This window comes from Balaenoptera ricei, chromosome 1 (assembly GCF_028023285.1).
Source record: "Balaenoptera ricei isolate mBalRic1 chromosome 1, mBalRic1.hap2, whole genome shotgun sequence".
Lineage (NCBI taxonomy): Eukaryota > Metazoa > Chordata > Mammalia > Artiodactyla > Balaenopteridae > Balaenoptera > Balaenoptera ricei.
Window position 1 is genome coordinate 102,167,018 of NC_082639.1, and position 19,773 is coordinate 102,186,790.

The window sequence follows — 19,773 nt, forward strand, 5'->3', positions numbered from 1 at the left end:
AACAGCATCTCCGCTTGTCCTTGCAGGCCTTCCTCGAGCGGTACCTCAGCACGGGCCCCACGCTGCAGTACGACCGGGAGCGCTGGCTCGCCATGCAGTGGCGGCTTGTCAGTGATGAGGCCGTGACCAGCGGGCTGCGGGATGGACTCGTTTTCGTCCTCAAGTGCTTGGACTTCAGCCTCGTAGTCAATGTGAAGAAAATCCCATTCATCATGCTCTCGGAAGAGTTCATAGACCCCAAGTCTCACAAATTTGTCCTTCGCTTACAGTCTGAGACGTCGGTTTAAAAGTTCTATATTTGTGGCTTTATTAAAAAAAAAAAAAAAAAAGAATATATAGAGAGATATATATGTATACCAGAGGGGCATCTTTGTTTTTATTATTCTTCATTGCTGACTGAACTGGCAGGTGAGAGACCAGGGTCCTTTGACCATCTGCACTTTATTTGGAAGGAAGCAGAAGATGTCCGTCCTGGAAGAAAGTGACTGATGACATCTGACTTGGGGATGGGACGTCTCGAGAAGCCGTTCCCTGGCGTTTCTGTGACAGCTGCAAACCAAAGCGGAGCTGGAGGGTCTGGGGAACCTCGCTTTACAACTCGTCCCTGCCTTTCGTCCAGCACCCAGCCCTGCCCTGGCTTCAGGCCGTCCCACTCGTGGGCCTCTGAGGACATGTCTTTGTCCTGTTTCAAGGAACCAGACAGGACGTGTCCACACGTGTTTGTATATGTAAACATCCGGCCCCACGGGAGCCACGGGCTGTTCACGAAACGCCTGCCTTCATCTTTGTTCTGTGTTGCCTTAGGTTCTGCAGAGAAAGATCACAACGACAAACGTGTACTGTCAGTTTACAGCTCTTAAGGATTTTATTTTTTTCCCCAAAGAGAGAATCTGCCTGCCCCGGTTTTGACCTGCTTGCCTACCAGCTTGAGCAGGTAGCCCTTTCCTAACCCTGTGATGGCCTACCTGTCCCCACTCCATCCCACCCCCACCCCCCCAAAACACACCACACCCTACCTGGCTGGCAGCCCCGGCCAGGAAGCCCAGCCTTCAGAGCCGCCCAGGACCTGGCTCTTCACGTGTGCCCTCGGGCTCCATGCACAGCCTCAGGTCCGCCCCACGGATTGTTTGTTTACGTAGGGAAGGGTGAAGTACCCCCCAGGTAGGTCCCAGGGAGGGCACGCCAGCTAGGATGTCCCTTTCGGGCTGCGGCAGGAGCCCCTCCCCCCGCAGAGCCTCCTCCCACTGCCCCACACCCACCGGGTGGGGGGAGGCCCACGCTGTGACTCAGGGACTGGCAAGTTCAGCTCGGAGCCTCCATTTCCCGGGAGATACGTCCTCACAAAGGTCCACAGCAAGCTGCCCTGCCAAGGGACAGCTGCGGCGTGCAGCCCCTGACTTCTGACCACCGTCACTGTGCACTCATCACCTCCGCCCCTTACCACCCGGGCAGGGGCTCCTTTAGGTCCTGGTGCTAAATCACCCGTAGTTGGCAGTGAAGTGAGGAGAGGGAATGGGCAAGCTGCAGCACTTGGGGAAAGGAAAGTAGGGAGCCGAGCTTGCGATCCAGCATGATGCCGGCCTGGTCTGTTTCTTAGATGGTTTCAGTGGGCTTGCCTGGGCCCGGGCCCAGGGGAGCAGCCGGGCCGGGCGAGCGGAGGCGCCAACGGGCAGAGCCCTGCAGCGGCCTTCAGTTCCTCCATCTGCCTTCCTGTATCCACAGCAAACCTTTGCAAAGTGTTCACTCTCGCTTTTCCCCAGTGTTTAGGGTAACCAGTCACCTTGCTATAGCCAAGGATGGCACTGTCAGATGCTCTTTGTGTACGTGTTCGCATGTACCCTTTCTGGTTTATGCATTCCACAAGTGGTGCAGTGTTTGTTATTACTGTCTTAAACCAAAATTGGCTTTCGATATTTGTCACACCACTGTACCTGGAAAAGTAAACAGCGTTCTTGAATCCACAGCCTTCAGGTCAACAAGAAGATGTGTTGGAAAAGCAGGAAGGAGGAGCCAGTCGGTATGGGGTGGAGCCAAGACGTACTATTTAACTACATGGCTTCCGTTTATGAAAAACATACCATGTAACCATGGTGCTTTTGTTCTTCTTAGTTTTGCCTTTAGGTCCCTTCAAGCCGGACATTCCTTTTGATAATGTCTTTCTCAGGAATATATTTTGGGAGACTGGGCAAGGGATGGTGAATGTATAAGAGACTTTGGCTGCATAAAGGTTATACTGTCCCAGACTAAATGTATCAGAGGCTGCTGCATCAGAAACCCAGCAATAGAAGTGCCGTACATGTATATTCATATGGTTAATAATGACACTATCCATCAACATTCTAAAAAACTGTGCTTACAACCCTGTCTTCAATTACCAGTCCAGAAGAGGTTAAGTTGGATTCATGGCTTTGGTGCCTGCCTTCCCAGCAGGGTGAAGAAAGGTTTAAATTAAAGAATTTCTTTTCTCTCTCTCCCAGTCTTTGCATAGGAGAATGTCAGACTTTGTGAAATGACTGTTTCTGTTTTAAATTGAATATTGATTTTTTTACACTGACTTTATATTGAGTCCTTTTCGAAAGAACAACGTAATAAAATGCAGGATCTTTGTAACTCTTAATAGCTTGAGTTACTGGTGCAGTGGGAACAATGGAAACGGCATTTTTTTAAAAATGTAAGTTTTCAGAAAAGCTGTATCATACAATTGGACACAGTCCTTTTCAGTTCTTGCAATCAATAAGCTCTTCTTTTGAAAAGGGGTAAACTGTGCCCTGGGCTAGTAGAATTAGAAGATAAGTTCACATTAGATGATACAAGATTTTGTTTGCCTGAAATGTTTATAGATTTTCTATAACTTTCAACCTGTTATTAAAATGTGAACATTAAACACTAAGGAGTAGAAAAACTTAATGAGGAGTATATCTCTGAGGTCATTCTCTTCCCTGGTGATGTTTTTAATTTTTTTTTTTAATTTATTTATTATTTATTTTTCGCTGTGTTGGGTCTTCATTTCTGTGCGAGGGCTTTCTCTAGATGTGGCAAGCGGGGGCCCCTCCTCATCGCGGTGCGCGGGCCTCTCACCATCGCGGCCTCTCTTGTTGCGGAGCACAGGCTCCAGACGCGCAGGCTCAGTAATTGTGGCTCACGGGCCTAGTCGCTCCGCGGCATGTGGGATCCTCCCAGACCAGGGCTCGAACCCGTGTCCCCTGCATTGGCAGGCAGACTCTCAACCACTGCGCCACCAGGGAAGCCCCCCTGGTGATGTTTTAACCAGTAGATAGTTTCTGTTCTTAAATGTGTACTTTTGAGGATAATGACACTTTTTAATCGTCCATGAACTAAACATTGAAGTCTGCATTCTTAGAGCTGGAAGGGATTTTAAGGTTTTGTGATTGATCCATCCTTTGCATTATCAGTTAAGTCAAAACGTGTGATAGTTTTGCGAAAGTTTTTAAAGTAAGCCCTAGAGAAGATGCTTGACCGTTTTTTGCCCAGCCGTCATCATCTCCCTTCCTCCGTCTCTGTCCTCTGTCTACGCACAGGACAAATTCTGTACAGCCAATGGATAGAGGAAAGTGGCCGTAGTATGTGTGTGTGTGTGTGTGTGTGTGTGTGTTGTGCTGCGGCTCATTGCCAGAGCTCGGACCTCCTTTGCGGTGGGGAGACTGTGGCCGTTCTGGTGTGTGTTGGGTGGGCATGAGGTGCTCCGCTCTCTTCACCTTAGTTGGTGGTAGTCGGGTACTCTCTTTCTTGTGTCTCCTGGTCGCTTTGGTGTGCATGTATATAGATAAGGCTGTAACCCTGTGGGAAGCCACGAGCCTGTTAGGCTGACAGAAACTGACGACCCTGCCCCTCCTTACTTTCTCCCAGGAGAGTGAGTGTAGCAGCCGCTCCGTGACAAAATCAAGCCCTTGGTTTACTCTTGTCTATGTGAACCCTGCTATGGAAGGCTCCCAACACTGGGACGCGTATTTGTTTGTGGGTGTGTGTTTCTATATATGTGAGCATTTCTCTGAGTGTAATTACCAGATGGACAGCATGTTTATGTTAGCCATCTGAACATCTGTGTTATCTGTAGCAGATGGGTGTGTATCTCAGCAAATAACTTGTGGATGTGTTTATATAGATGAGTGTGTGAAAGTCCATGTGTTTCTACATATGCCCTGTGTTTGAGAGATACCCTAACAGCACCCATCTTCTGGGAGGTTACTCTAAAGCCAGTTACTTCTCCCTCCTCTCCTTTACTCCTTCCCCTAGGTTACACTGGCTTCTCCCCAGGAGTAAATGGCTTTAGCACAGCAGTGGCTTCTGGAGACCCTGCTGTCCTGTAGGCAAGTCCGTTAGACTTTCTTGCCTCAGGACTTTATGACCTGAAAACAGCAAGAAACAAAGAAAGAAAGGTCAAGCTCCATGATAATGACTGCTCCAACTTCACTACCCCGGAAGCCTTACCATAGATTTCTCAATATAACTTAAAAAATTGAGCTTCATTTTTAAAAAAAGATTGATTACTAAAAGTAGCACAGAAATGGTGCCATAATATTCAAATAGTCCAGCAGAGACCCTGCAATTGTAAAGTGATGTAAGTATTTCTGGGTAGTGTTTGTGCTTTTGTGAGTCTTGTTTTACAAAAAATAAATCACTACTGTGAATTTACTGCTATGTAACCTTGTGGTCATAATCCATTATAAATAAAATATGAGTTATCCTTAAGCCCATAGCACAGTTTTTGAATGGTACTCAGTGCAGTAGTGAATAAGGTACCTTAGACACGACATTGAAATCTCCATATTGAGCTTTAACCAAGTGGAAGCCCAGAAAATTAGATTTGGGGTCACATTTTTGACAAAATATATTTTGGTCAAAGAAGGAAGAGAAGGGTAATAAGATGTATCTATCAGGTATTGTATGTTAGGCGTTGTCTTAGAATGTGAATTCCTTTAAGGTAGGCGTTATCTGAATTTTACAGGTAAGAAAAGGGATGATCAGAGAGGGAGGAACTTGCTTAAAATCTCATGGCTAATAAATGAAATTTCAAATCTAATGTTTGATTCCAATCCCTCAGTCACTGTACCTTGAAGTGTTACCTAAATAATTTGGTATTTTCTAGATGTGGAGGAGAGACCTGAGGATACTTAACCTTGAATCAAAACCTGGGATTGGGGGTTTGTTGGAGGTGGAATCACATCTGTTCTTTGACCTCGGCTTTGCACCAGAGCTGTGGTTCCAGGGAAAGCTGCTCCGCCGTGCTGGCAGATTTCTCAGGAATTTTGATGGAAAGAACTTGAGAATCCTCCTTCCCTTAGGAAAACCAGCCCTGCTAGCGCTGCACCTGCTGTAGGACTCAGGTGCTGTTTGTTCTGGCAGCCTCCCTTTGCTTCTGCCCCTCTCCCCCTCCACTCCCACCCTGCTGGTTTGGGCAGGTGTGCACCTTGGGGAGGTGTGCAGGGGCTGACCTGGCCTCCTTCTGACCTGAGGAGGCCTCTTCCTGGTGCTCTGTCAACATTATGCCCCAACAGCTTCCACTGGTTGGGGTGGGAGAGGGACAGCCTGCAGCCCAGCCTAGGGAGGTTTGGGACTGGAGCCCCTGGCCTCCATCCTTGACTTCATGTTCTCAGCAAGCACTTTGCATCCCACTGTTTTCCCCACATTTGCCCTCTAGAATTTTAATCACCAGACATAAAACAGGACTCTGGGCACACTTTTTCTCTATTCCAATGTCTTGAGGTTTTGGTTTAGTTGTGCATAAACTACCTTCTCTCCTGCTGTTTGCTTTCAGTAGAGGATAGGGAAGGAAAGATGACACACCTCTCAGCATTGCTGCTTGTTAGGAATGAGTAGGACACATTTTCAGAGGGTAAATAGGGAAGGCATAACTACTGAATAAAATTAGGTTTTAGTACTCTGTGTCCCTTTTACCAGGCCTGTCCCATTTCTACTTAGATAACCCAATTTGTTTTGTTTCACCTGTAACATAAATGTCTTCAGTGGGTTGTTTTAGTTAGAGTCTCCCCAACACAACAACAGATTTCTGACACCTAAAGCAGCACGGTGAAATGTTACTCCCAATATGGCGCCAGGAATCTACAATTGATATGTCTCTCAGCTTGAAAACATCAGTGTTTTGTCCTTGTTTTAGTGGGATAAAAACACTCTTAAGCCTTGGGGACAAATGTGACCAATTCCCAGGCTTTTATCTTGAGTGTCTTTGGCACTTCTTTTGGCACTGAAATAATACTTGGATAAAAATATTTGAATGTGCAGTGTCTGGTTTTGTATTTGCTTGTATTTATCTGAGCTTTCCCTTGTGGACATGAGCTTTCATTCTGAAGGAGGTCATCCTTTAGGAGTTTTTAAACCCCCAAAAGCCCTCACCTTGGGAAAGCTTCATGTCTGAGGACCAGAGACTCTTGCTCAGGGAATTAGTAGTAGGACACGGGCATCTGATCTGCAGGTGTCAAGTCTAGTTCAATTCATGTTGTAGGGAATTTAAACAGTTATACACCATCACCATTCCAGGGGCCAGGTGGAGAGAGGTGGCGGTCACTTTCCATTTGCCAGCGCCCCTCAGTTATAGAAATAATGGAATATTCACTTAGTGTTGATCATCATTCTAAAAAAAAAATCCACACTTTGCTGATAAGTCCTTATTTTTATAATGGATTCACAGTAGGCTTTAACTAAATAGCAAAGTCCTCTGGGACTCCTAAATTGTGACATGTTTAACAAAATTTGATTTCCAAGCAGTTGTTTATGACAACTATTGCATAGAGTGCAGGACACCAGCCAGGATGAGGGCAGTGGTGGATACTGGCTCACTGGGGTGGTGAATTAGCTCGTGTTGTGATGACCACTTCCTCAACAAAGATGCTTGGGAGAAGACCAGAGAGGCTTGGGCCAGGTCTTACTCAAGGGAAGTTTATTTGACCGTCGCTTTTGTGTTGAAAGAACTTTACATTTCTGGATTTAGAATCCAGTATCAACCCAGCAACTTCAGTGACAAAACCATCTGTCTCTATCTGATGGGGCCATAACTGTTTGTGCAAAGATGTGGCCAGGGGTCTTTTGCATTTTCCCTTATTAGTTAATACTGCACTTTGTAACCAGAAGGGGAAGTTTTGCTGGTTAGCAAAATGCACAATCACTAGATAGGTATGACAAAGTCTGAGTGTGACTTCCTGCATAAACTGGGTGGTGGGCTGTATTGAGACATTGCAAACATGTGAATGAATGAATTACACTACCAGCAACCATCTGCCCAAGTACATTTACGTATATTCATAAGATGTATGCAGTGAAGCCTCTTTTCATTGTAACCTCAGTAACAATGTTAGAGTCTATGAGGGGCATAGTGTACCTGGCATCCAAGTTATTTTGTTCTCTTTTGGGTCCCCCATTCCAATTAATTGTAAAACATTTTACATGTTACATTTTTTATACTGTAAAACTCGGAAAATAAACTGAAATCCCGTTACATTTTGTTACTTTTTTTTCATGTGATTACTTCAATCTAAAAAGTTTTACTTTTTATTTTATTTATTTTTTTATTGAGGTATAGTTGATGTACAATGTTGTGTTAGTTTCAGGTGTACAGCAAAGTGATTCAGTTATACATATATATATTTTTTTTCAGGTTATTTTCCCTTATAGGTTATTACAAAATACTGAGTATAGTGCCCTGTGCTATACAGTAGGTCCTTGTTGGCTATCTATATATTTCATATATGGTAGTGTGTATATGTTAATCCCAAACTCCTAATTTATCCCTCCCCCCTTCCCCTTTGGTAATCATAAGTGTTTTCTACTTTTTAAGGAACATCTTCACTCTTGAAATAATTTTGATACCCTCTTAAATATAACCTGTCAAGTTTCTCTGAAAACCAAGATAATTGTAATGATAGATTGAATGGGAAAGTGGAATTGCCATTGTAAGAAAAACTACAGGTTGCAATCATTTTATGGTCAAGAGAATGTTTTAAATGAATAGATTACTGAAAATTAAATTCTTAGGCTCTAAAACTTGGAGGTGAAACAGACCTTTTGAGTAAATCAGCAAGTGAAAAAAGATCTTTGAGTCAAGTAAGGAGGGAGGAAAATGTCAGACCCTGGAACTGTGAGGAGGGTGAATGTTGGATTGTTTTTGCAAATGGCTTGCTAATTCAGTTTAAATTATTGACTTATTTTCGATAGGTCTATTTAAAGGGAACTTGATTATTTGACAAAGAAATATTGGAGCTTGCCTTCTGCTACTCTCAGCTATCCTTACTGAAGCTGGTAGCACACAGTCAGATTCTTACCTGTTGCATGGATAAAGATCAGAGAAAGTAATTGACTTGATGATATTCATTGTATAGATTACTGATAAACTCTGTTTCTCTGGGCCAAGATGGGCACAATTTACACCTGCACAAGCAAAACCTACTAGAGAAAAGATTAAAAGTGTATGCAAACATAAACCAAAGACTTCTCTTTTTCATTCATTACCCATAATACAGATATAGAATTTTGGAAGAGTTTTGAGAATGTCAGATGATAAACCATGAGATTATGGAAGTGGAGTGAGGGATATCAGGATGGCATCAGCTACAGCCCACTGCCTGCTTGCCCAGTGCCAGAGACAAGACCCACCAGTAGTAGTGTGGGAATGGGCAGTATCCCTGCACAAGAGAGATTTGGTAATTCCCTATTGGTGTCATGCAGCATCTTCTAGTTACGCAGGCTAATGCTGACGTGGAAAATCAAAACTGTATTTGCCTTCTGGATGTGTTCTCTATATTTACATCTGAACGTGTTTCTGTGGTTCTGAGAATTCATAATGTCTCAGACAAAATGATGATGCATTTGTAGAACTGACACAGGGGCTTTAAACATTTTTCCTTTTCTACCTCCTTGCTCAGCTCTCCCATCTTACCCACTCAGTTTTGCCTTCTGTGATCCACATGTGGTAACCAGCTTTATCGTTCCATTGACTGAATATTGGAATGAGTGAATGAATGAATGAGAACATGGCAGAACACTCAATGCTAAAACTACTGGGTGTAACCTAATCATCTGTGACTAGGGTGATCATTAAGAATTCTAGTCATCACTGCTCCAAAGAGTTCTGATTGATGAAATACCACATTAATTTGAAAAAGGTCCTTAATTCACCTTGCAACCATTTGGGTCTGCAGGTGCATTAAAATAAATGCATGGACACTTAGGTGGCTGTGGTCATTCCATGCCCAGAGAATGGGGCCTGGGACCTCTGCTATCATCCCCATGCTGCTTTGCTTCCCATCATGATGGCTATATTGCTGGGGGACTTTGCTAACCTGAGGAAAGAGAACATCCCCCATTGGAAACCTTCTTACTGAGCCAAGGAGATAGTCTTCCTATTTCTTCAGCAATTGGCTATCCTTAGCAAATCTGAACAGATGACACCGTGTTGCCAAAAACTTCTTGGGATAAGATAGACTTTCAAAAATCAATAGCACATTCTTAATGGTGCTAATAGTTGTTAAATTAACTTTGCATTGGGGCTTAGAGACTATTTAGTCAAACAAGATTAAGTACGAGATCACTGAGATTGGTTCAAGATGGCGGAGTAGAAGGACGTGCTCTCACTCTCTCTTGCAAGAACACCAGAATCATAACTAACTGCTGAACAATCATTGAAAGGAAGACACTGGAACTCACCAAAACGATACCCCATATCCAAAGACAAAGGAGAAGCCACAATGAGATGGTACGAGGGGTGCAATCACAATAAAATCAAATCCCATAACTGCTGGGTGGGTGACTCACAAATTGGAGAACACTTATACCACAGAAGTCCACCCACTGGAGTGAAGGTTCTGAACCCCACATCAGTCTTCCCAATCTGGAGTTCCGGCAATGGGAGGAGGAATTCCTAGAGAATCACACTTTGAAGACTAGTGGGATTTGTATGCAGGACTTCGACAGGACTGGGGAAACAGAGACTCCACTCTTGGAGGGCACACACAAAGTAGTATACACATCAGGAACCAGGGGGAAAGAGCAGTGACCCCATAGGAGACTGAACCAGACCTACCTGCTAGTGTTAGAGGGTCTACTGCAGAGGCAGGGTGTGGCTGTGGCTCACCGTGGGGACAAGGACACTGGCAGCAGAAGTTCTGGGAAGTACTCCTTGGCATGAGCCTTCCCAGAGTATGCCATTAGCCTCACCAAAGAGCCAGGTAGGCTCCAGTGCTGGGTTGCCTCAAGGCAAACAACCAACAGGGAGGGAACCCAGCCCCACCCATCAGCAGACAAATGGATTAAAGTTTTACTGAGCTCTGCCCACCAAAGCAACAGCCAGCTCTACCCACCACCAGTCCCTCCCATCAGGAAACTTGCACAAGCCTCTTAGATAGCCTCATCCACCAGAGGGCAGACAGCAGAAGCAAGAAGAACTACAATCCTGCAGCCTGTGAAATGAAAACCACATTCACAGAGAGACAGACAAAATGAAAAGGCAGAGGACTATGTACCAAATGAAGGAACAAGATAAAACCCCAGAAAATAAACTAAATGAAGTGGAGATAGGCAACCTTCCAGAAAAAGAATTCAGAATAATGATAGTGAAGATGATCCAGGACCTCAGAAAAAGAATGGAGGCAAAGATATAGAAGATGCAAGAAATGTTTAACAAAGATCTAGAAGAATTAAAGAACAAACAAACAGAGATGAACAACACAATAACTGAAATGAAAACTACACTAGAAGGAATCAATAGCAGAATAACTGAGGCAGAAGAACGGATAAGTGACCTGGAAGACAAAATGGTGGGATTCACTGCTGTGGAACAGAATAAAGAAAAAAGAATGAAAAGAAATGAACACAGCCTAGGAGACCTCTGGGACAACATTAAACGCAACAACATTCACATTATAGGGGTCCCAGAAGTAGAAGAGAGAGAGAAAGGACCCGAGAAAATATTTGAAGAGATTATAGTCGAAAACTTCCCTAACATGGGAAAGGAAATAGCCACCCAAGTCCAGGAAGTGCAGAGAGTCCCATACAGGATAAACCCCAGGAGAAACACGCTGAGACACATAGTAATCAAATTGGCAAAAATTAAAGACAAAGAAAAATTATTGAAAGCAGCAAGGGAAAAACGACAAATAACATACAAGGGAACTCCCATAAGGTTAACAGCTGATTTCTCAGCAGAAACTCTACAAGCCAGAAGGGAGTGGCATGAAATACTTAAAGTGATGAAAGGGAAGAAACTACAACAAAGATTACTCTACCTGGCACGGATCTTATTCAGATTTAATGGAGAAATCAAAAGCTTTACAGACAAGCAAAAGCTAAGAGAATTCAGCACCACCAAACCAGCTCTACAACAAATGCTAAAGGAACTTCTCAAAGTGGGAAACACAAGAGAAGAAAAGGACCTACAAAAACAAACCCAAAACAATTAAGAAAATGGTCATAGGAACACACATATCGATAATTACCTTAAACGTGAAAGGATTAAATGCTCCAACCAAAAGACACAGGCTTGCTGAATGGATACAGAAACAAGACCCATATATATGCTGTCTACAAGAGACCCACTTCAGACCTAGCGACACATTCAGACTGAAAGTGAGGGGATGGAAAAAGATATTCCATGCAAAAGGAAATCAAAAGAAAGCTGGAGTAGCTATACTCATATCAGATAAAATAGACTTTAAAATAAAGACTGTTACAAGAGACAAGGAAGGACACTACACAATGATCAGTGGATCAATCTAGGAAGAAGATATAACAATTATAAATATATATGCACCCAACATAGGAGCACCTCAATACATAAGGCAACTGCTAACAGCTAGAAAAGAGGAAATGGACAGTAACACAATAATAGTGGGGGACTACAACACCTCACTTACACCAATGGACAGATCATCCACAATGAAAATAAATAAGGAAACAGAATCTTTAAATGACACAATAGACCAGATTGATTTAACTGATATTTATAGGACATTCCATCCAAAAACAGCAGATTACACTTTCTTCTCAAGTGCCCACGGAACATTCTCCAGATAGATCACCTCTTGGGTCACAAATCAAGCCTCAGTAAATTTAAGAAAATTGAAATCATATCAAGCGTCTTTTCTGACCACAATGCTATGAGATTAGAAATGAATTACAGGGAAAAAAACGTAGAAAACACAGACACATGGAGGCTAAACAATACGTTACTAAATAACCAAGAGATCACTGAAGAAATCAAGTAGGAAATAAAAAAATACCTAGAGACAAATTACAATGAAAACACAATGATCCAAAACCTATGGGATGCAGCAAAAGCAGTTCTAAGAGGGAAGTTTATAGCTATACAAGCCTACTTCAAGAAACAAGAAAAAATCTCAAATAAACAATCTAACCTTACACCTAAAGGAACTAGAGTAAGAAAAACAAACAAACCCAAAGTTAGCAGAATGAAAGAAATCACAAAGATCAGAGCAGAAATAAATGAAATAGAGGGCTTCCCTGGTGGCTCAGTGGTTGAGAATCTGCCTGCCAATGCAGGGGACACGGGTTCGAGCCCTGGTCTGGGAAGATCCCACATGCCGCTGGGCAACTGGGCCCGTGAGCTACAACTACTGAGCCTGCGCGTCTGGAGCCTGTGCTCCGCAGCAAGAGAGGCCGCGACAGTGAGAGGCCCGCGCACCGCGATGAAGAGTGGCCCCCACTCGCCGCAACTAGAGAAAGCCCTCACACAGAAACGAAGACCCAACACAGCCAAAAAATAAATAAATAAATAAAATTAATTAATTAATTTAAAAAAAATGAAATAGAAACAAAGAAAACAATAGCAAAGATCAATAAAACTAAAAGCTGATTCTTTGAGAAGATAAGCAAAATTGATAAACCATTAGCCAGACTCATCAAGAAAAAGAGGGAGAGGACTCAAATCAATAAAATTAGAAATGAAAAAGGAGAAGTTACAATGGACACTGCAGAAATACAAAGCATCCCAAGAGACTACCACAAACAACTCTATGCCAATAAAATGGACAACCTGGAAGAAATGGACAAATTCTTAGAAAGGTATAACCTTCCAAGACTGAACCAGGAAGAAATAGAAAATATGAACAGACCAATCACAAGTAATGAAATTGAAACTGTGATTAAAAATCTTCCAACAAACAAAAGTCCAGGACGAGATGGCTTCAAAGGTGAATTCTATCAACATTTAGAGAAGAGCTAGCACCCATCCTTCTCAAACTCTTCCAAAAAATTGCAGAGGAGGAACACTCCCAAACACATTCTATGAGGCCACCATCACCCTGATAGCAAAAGCAGACAAAGATACTACAAAAAAAGAAAATTACAGACCAATATCACTGATGAATATAGATGCAAAAATCCTCAACAAAATACCAGGAAACAGAATCCAACAACACATTAAAAGGATCATACACCATGATCAAGTGGGATTTATCCCAGCGATGCAAGGATTCTTCAATATACGCAAATCAATCAATGTGATACACCATATTAACAAATTGAAGAATAAAAACCATATGATCATCTCAATAGATGCAGAAAAAGCTTTTGACAAAATTCAACACCAATTTATGATAAAAACTCTCCAGAAAGTGGGCATAGAGGGAACCTACCTCAACATAATAAAGGCCATATACAACAAACCCACAGCAAACATCATTCTCAATGATGAAAAACTGAAAGCATTTCCTTAAGATCAGGAACAAGACAAGGATGTCCACTCTCTCCACTATTATTCAACATAGTTTTGGAAGTCCTAGCCATGGCAATCAGAGAAGAAAAAGAAATAAAAGGAATACAAATTGGAAAAGAAGAACTAAAACTGTCACTGTTTTCAGATGACATGATATTATACATAGAGGATCCTAAAGATGCCACCAGAAAACTACTAGAGCTAATCAATGAATTTGGTAAAGTTGCAGGATACAAAATTAATGCACAGAAATCTCTTGCATTCCTATACACTAATGATGAAAAATCTGAAAGAGAAATTAAGGAAACACTCCCATTTACCATTGCAAGAAAAAGAATAAAATACCTAGAAATAAACCTACCTGGGGAGACTAAAGACCTGTATGCAGAAAACTATAAGACACCTTTGAAAGAAATTAAAGATCATACAAACAGATGGAGAGATATACCATGTTCTTGGATTGGAAGAATCAATATTGTGAAAATGACTATACTACCTAAAGCAATCTACAGATTCAATGCAATCCCTATCAAATTACCAATGGCATTTTTTACAGAACTAGAACAAAAAATCTTAAAATTTGTACGGAGACAACAAAAGACCCCAAATAGCCAAAGCAGTCTTGAGGGAAAACAATGGAACTGGAGGAATCAGACTCCCTGACTTCAGACTATACTACAAATCTACAGTAATCAAGACAATATGGTACTGGCACAAAAACAGAAACATAGATCAATGGAATAGGATAGAAAGCCCAGAGATAAACCCACGCACCTATGGTTAACTAATCTATGACAAAGAAGGCAAGGACATACAACAGAGAAAAGACAGTCTCTTCAATAAGTGGTGCTGGGAAAACTGAACAGCTACATGTAAAAGAATGAAATTAGAACACTCCCAAACACCATACACAAAAATAAACTCAAAATGGATTAGAGACCTAAATGTAAGACCGGATACTATAAAACTCTTAGAGGAAAACATAGGAAGAACACTCTTTGACATAAATCACAGCAAGATCTTTTTTGATCCACCTCCTAGAGTAATGGAAATAAAAACAAAAATAAACAAATGGCTCCTAACGAAATTTAAAAGTTTTTGCAAAACAAAGGAAACTACAAACAAGACGAAAAGACAACCCTCAGAATGGGGGAAGATATTTGCAAATGAATCAACAGACAAAGGATTAATCTCCAAAATATAGAAACAGCTCATGCAGCTCATTATTAAAAAAACAAACAACCCAATCCAAAAATGGGCAGAAGACCTAAATAGACATTTCTCCAAAGAGGACATACAGATGACCTAGAAGCACATGAAAAGCTGCTCAACATCACTAATTATTAGAGAAATGCAAATCGAAAGTACAATGAGGTATCACCTCACACCAGTTAGAATGGGCTTCATCAGAAAATCTACAAACAACAAATGCTGGAGAGGGTGTGAAGAAAAGGGAACCCTCTTGCACTGTTGTTGGGAATGTAAATTGATATAGCCACTATGGAGAACAGTATGGAGGTTCCTTAAAAAACTAAAAATAGAATTACCATATGATCCAGCAATCCCACTACTGGGCATACACCCAGAGAAAACCATAATTCAAAAGGACACGTGCACGCCAATGTTCATTGCAGCACTATTTACAGTAGCCAGGTCACAGAAGCAACCTAAATGCCCATCGACAGATGACTGGATAAAGAAGTTGTGGTACATATATACAATGGAATATTACTCAGCCATAAAAAGGAACGAAACTGGGTCATTTGTAGAGATGTGGATGAATCTAGAGACTGTCATACAGAGTGAAGTAAGTCAGAAAGAGAAAAACAAACATCGCATATTAACGCATATATATGGAACCTAGAAAAATGGTACAGATGAACCAGTTTGCGGGGCAGAAATTGAGACACAGATGTAGAGAACAAATGTATGGACACCAAGGTGGGAAAGTGGCAGGCAGTGGGGGTGGTGGTGGGATGAATTGGGAGATTGGGATTGACATGTATACACTGATGTGTATAGAATGAATAACTAATAAGAACCTGCTGTATAAAAAAAACAAAATTAAAAAGAAAAAGAAAAAGATTAAGTACCAATCCTGGTTTAGGCACTGAGGATACAATAGAATCAGCCAAAGTCTTTTCCCTAAGGTTGCTTTCAGACTAATGGCAGGGGGGTTGGGGTGGGGAGACACACACTTAAAAGTACAATACATTGCAGGTTCTGTAAGAGGCCTCCACGGGGTGCAGCAAGGCCTCAGCAGAGGAGGTGGTCGATTTGCCTGGGGCGTGACTGGAAGTGTCACAGAGTGTATCTCTATGGGAGTTTGCCAGGCAGGCACAGATGGGGAAGGACAGGCTTTCCAGTAGATGGAACAGCATGAGCCAAGACTTGGCAGTGTTAAACAGCCAGGCAGCTTCGGCCAACTTCAGGTTCTAAGAGTAGAGGGGCACGGGCTTCCCTGGTGGCGCAGTGGTTGAGAATCTGCCTGCTAATGCAGGGGACACGGGTTCGAGCCCTGGTCTGGGAAGATCCCACATGCCACGGAGCAGCTGGGCCCGTGAGCCACAACTACTGAGCCTGCGCGTCTGGAGCCTGTGCCCCGCAACGGGAGGGGCCGCGATAGTGAAAGGCCCGCGCACCGCGATGAAGAGCGGTCCCCGCACCGCGATGAAGAGTGGCCCCCACTTGCCTCAACTAGAGAAAGCCCTCGCACGAACCGAAGACCCAGCACAGCCAAAAATAAATAAATAAATAAATAAAAATTTAAAAAAAAAAAAAAAAAAAAAAAAGAGTAGAGGGGCAAAGGGGCAGATGGTTGGCAGGTGTCATGAGACATTGAGGATGGAAGGTAGATGAGAGACACTTCACATAGACCGCCGGTGTCCTGTAAAGGAAATCAGCTTTTACCCCAGGACAAAGCTGGTCCTGATCCCTTAGCTCGTTGGCAGTGGTACTGACCCCACTTCTGCTTAAGTAACAACTGGGTGCTATAATCAAGATGAGGCATTTGGATGCCATCATTCCAAGATGGCGCTCCACCTTTGCAGCATGGATCACCCCAGCTAGGCCAGTGCTCTTCTCATCCCTGAGCCCAGATATCCCCAGTGTCAACACTACTCAGACTTCGCTTTCCTCTTGCGGAGGAGAGACTCTTCAAGGACTTTTAGTTTTACAAGCCCTACCTCATTGTTCCTCCCCAACCTCACGCCCCACAGTCTAGACTCCACATTTGGCCGTCAGAAAACTTTCCATTCATTACTTGGTCTTTGGCCTCATAATCTTTAAAAACAACAACAACAACAAATTTTAAGCACCTATTGGGAATAGAGAACCACTGAAGAATTTTAAGCATGTGTGTGACATGATCAGTTTTTCATTTTCAAAAGATCATTTGATTGCAGTGTGCAGGGCTGGAGATGCAAGTACAGTCAGAAACTTGTGGTCACCCAGCTGAGAGATTGTAAAGCCTCAATTACACAGTAAGAGTGAATGAAGAGAAGAGGACAGGACTTGCTCCCTATTGGATGCGGAAGTGGGAGACAACAGAATGGCTCTAAGGTTTCTGGCTGGGACATTGTCAGAGGGGGATGTCTTCCCCACTCCTCTGCTTCTGTGAAGGACGTTCCCCAAAACATTACTGGCCTTTTGTCCAGTCCTTGTTCCCGTCCTGAGATGGAGTAAGTTACCTGGTTAATGGGCAGTAGCCATTTGTCCATGCTTCTTAGAGTGAAGTTCTTAGGGTGCAGTTAGTGTGAGGGGTCCACTCCTTTTCTCCTGCCTCTCCATCCTTGAGCGCTGAGAGCACTGGTCCTCTCTGCACACCTGGATGACCTGCACTTGAAGGCTGGAAGCTGGGAAGCCCATTCTCCTAATCTCTAGTCTCCAAATTACTGCTTCTCTGTAATCAGGGTGATATTTTGGACTGCTGACTTTTGGAGCTAATTTCTCAGGTGGTTCAGATCTCAGTCAGGAAAAGAGAGCTATCAATACTTTTTAAGGGCACCCCCCCCTTAAAGCCCCAAAGCTGTGTTGGTCTAAGGTGCCTATGGGACATCCCAGTGATGCTGTCCAGGGGAGACGGCTGGAGCGAGGGGCTTGGAACTCAGGAGAGGCCTGGCTAGAGACAGATAGAGTTGGAAGCCGTAGGCTGGATGAGATGACTGGGGGGTGTGGGAAGAGCAGTGGTCAGTGCTGACTTGCCTCCATCCCCAGTGACTCTTGTTAAAATGGAGAGGGTCAGGCCCCAACTCCGGAGACGGTATATCAGTAAGTCTGGGCTGGTGACAGGAGTCTGTGTTTTCTAAAATAAGCTCAGACATGATTCTGACGCTCACTGAGCAGGGTTGAGGAGCCCTGGGGAGAGTGGGAAGTTCGAAGAGAGGCCATAGGACCCACTCAAGGGATGTGTGTGTCTGGATGTAGCAGGGATTATTGATCAAAAGCTATTCGATAATGACCTATGACTGGTGACATCATTAACAGAAAGGGCTATCTGGGCAATACAAACTAGGGCCTGGACAATACACAACCTTGTTACAGAAAAGACAAGCTCATTTCAACTATGAGATGATATTCTAAAGAAATATATTTAAATGATTGTGCATTCTTGATAACACAATGATTTTTTGTTTTATTTTGTTTTCTAGCAGGATGGCCAGATCTCACAGTTCTAATTAGCCTACATTTCTAGTACTGTATAATGGATTACTTGCCTCCAGAATGAAAGGGAAAAGGGCATCTTGGCTTAAGCAGTAAAAAGGATTATGAGAAATTCACTTGAGTCCATCTTGGGATACCATCTGAAGAAAGGAAATGGAATCCTTTGATTGCTTAATTTAAGGAATTAAATATAGTTTAAATCCTTGACTTAAGTGTAAAAATGGGGTTACATTTACACTCCTTTAAAGTATTTGTGTGACCCTGGGAAAATTACTCGAGGCCTCTGGGCCTCATTCAGTTTCCTCATCTGTAAACTGGGGAAAATAACAAAACTCATAAGATCTTCGTAAGGATTAAACGAGATAATACATGTGAAGCATATAGCATAGTGCTCCGGGCACATACCAAACATTCAATAAATATCAGCTGAAAAAGTTTTAGACCAATAACTAAACAGCACTACTACTTACAGATAGTACTAGTTTAACACTCAGTGCTTCTAGCACAGGAGCAGCATAGCATGATTTAAACTTAATGCATATTACTTAGGCCTGTAAGAAGCAGGGAATTTTCCTGGGCTGGGAAATAGACCACTTTCATGACAGAGCACATTCCTTGGCTATTTGAAAGGTTAGCTTCAAAGATCACTTTGAACACTCACCTCCCCAAGAACTTATTTGGGCCTGTCTGGATGGCAACATAGCCCAGCTTGGGAAGTGTCTGCCTTGTTTTGTGAGGCAAAGGGATAAAAATAAGGAGGCCTTGGAAGCACTGTGATCCAACAGTGCCAATCAAACAATTATTCACCCATCAGTTCAATAAATGAGTATCTACTTCATGCTGAGCAAAGTACTAGGTGTTGGGGATACAATAGTAAATAAATTCCTTGTCTCCAAGGAGCCTATGTTTTAGTGAAAGGACAGACATACAAATATGTGCTACAATTTAAATGATGAGTGCCAGGATTTGGGGTATGCACAAAATGCCATGGGAGCAGATGGGAAGGGGACCCCTTCAGACCACCCAGGCAATTGGACAGATGGTGATACTAATCATTTGAACTGGGGCTCCAAGAAGAGGAGAAGGAGAAGTTTAGGGGAGAAGGTAACAAGTTTGGCTTTTGTGATATTGTCTGAAGCACTTGTGCAACATCCAAACCAAGATGTCCAGAAGCAGCTGAATGAGTGAGTCTAAAGCTAAGGAGAGAGGTCAAGGTTAGAGACCCAGACTTGGAAGTTATTAGCTGATGGGCATGGATGATAAACTGTCTTGGAAGAATGTTAGAGCTGAGTGATACTATGGAAGACTAACGTCTAAAGGGCAGGCAGAGGAAGAGGGGCCGAAAGGAAAACAAGGAAGGAATAGAGAGGAAGAACAGCAGCCCAGAGAGAACGAGCAGAAACAAAAAATCA

General features: G+C 42.9%; 1 protein-coding gene across 2 annotated transcripts in view; it reads left to right on the plus strand.

Annotated features, from left to right (window-relative positions):
- The window catches only part of VANGL1 (VANGL planar cell polarity protein 1), a 51,272-nt gene extending 48,418 nt beyond the window's left edge, over positions 1-2,854 (plus strand). For both annotated transcript variants that reach the window (XM_059928569.1, XM_059928578.1), the window contains exon 8: positions 27-2,854. In XM_059928569.1, the coding sequence (XP_059784552.1) occupies positions 27-287 (261 nt within the window). In that variant the 3' untranslated portion in view covers positions 288-2,854. The remainder of the gene's footprint in view (positions 1-26) is intronic.
- Positions 2,855-19,773: the final 16,919 nt, after the last annotated feature.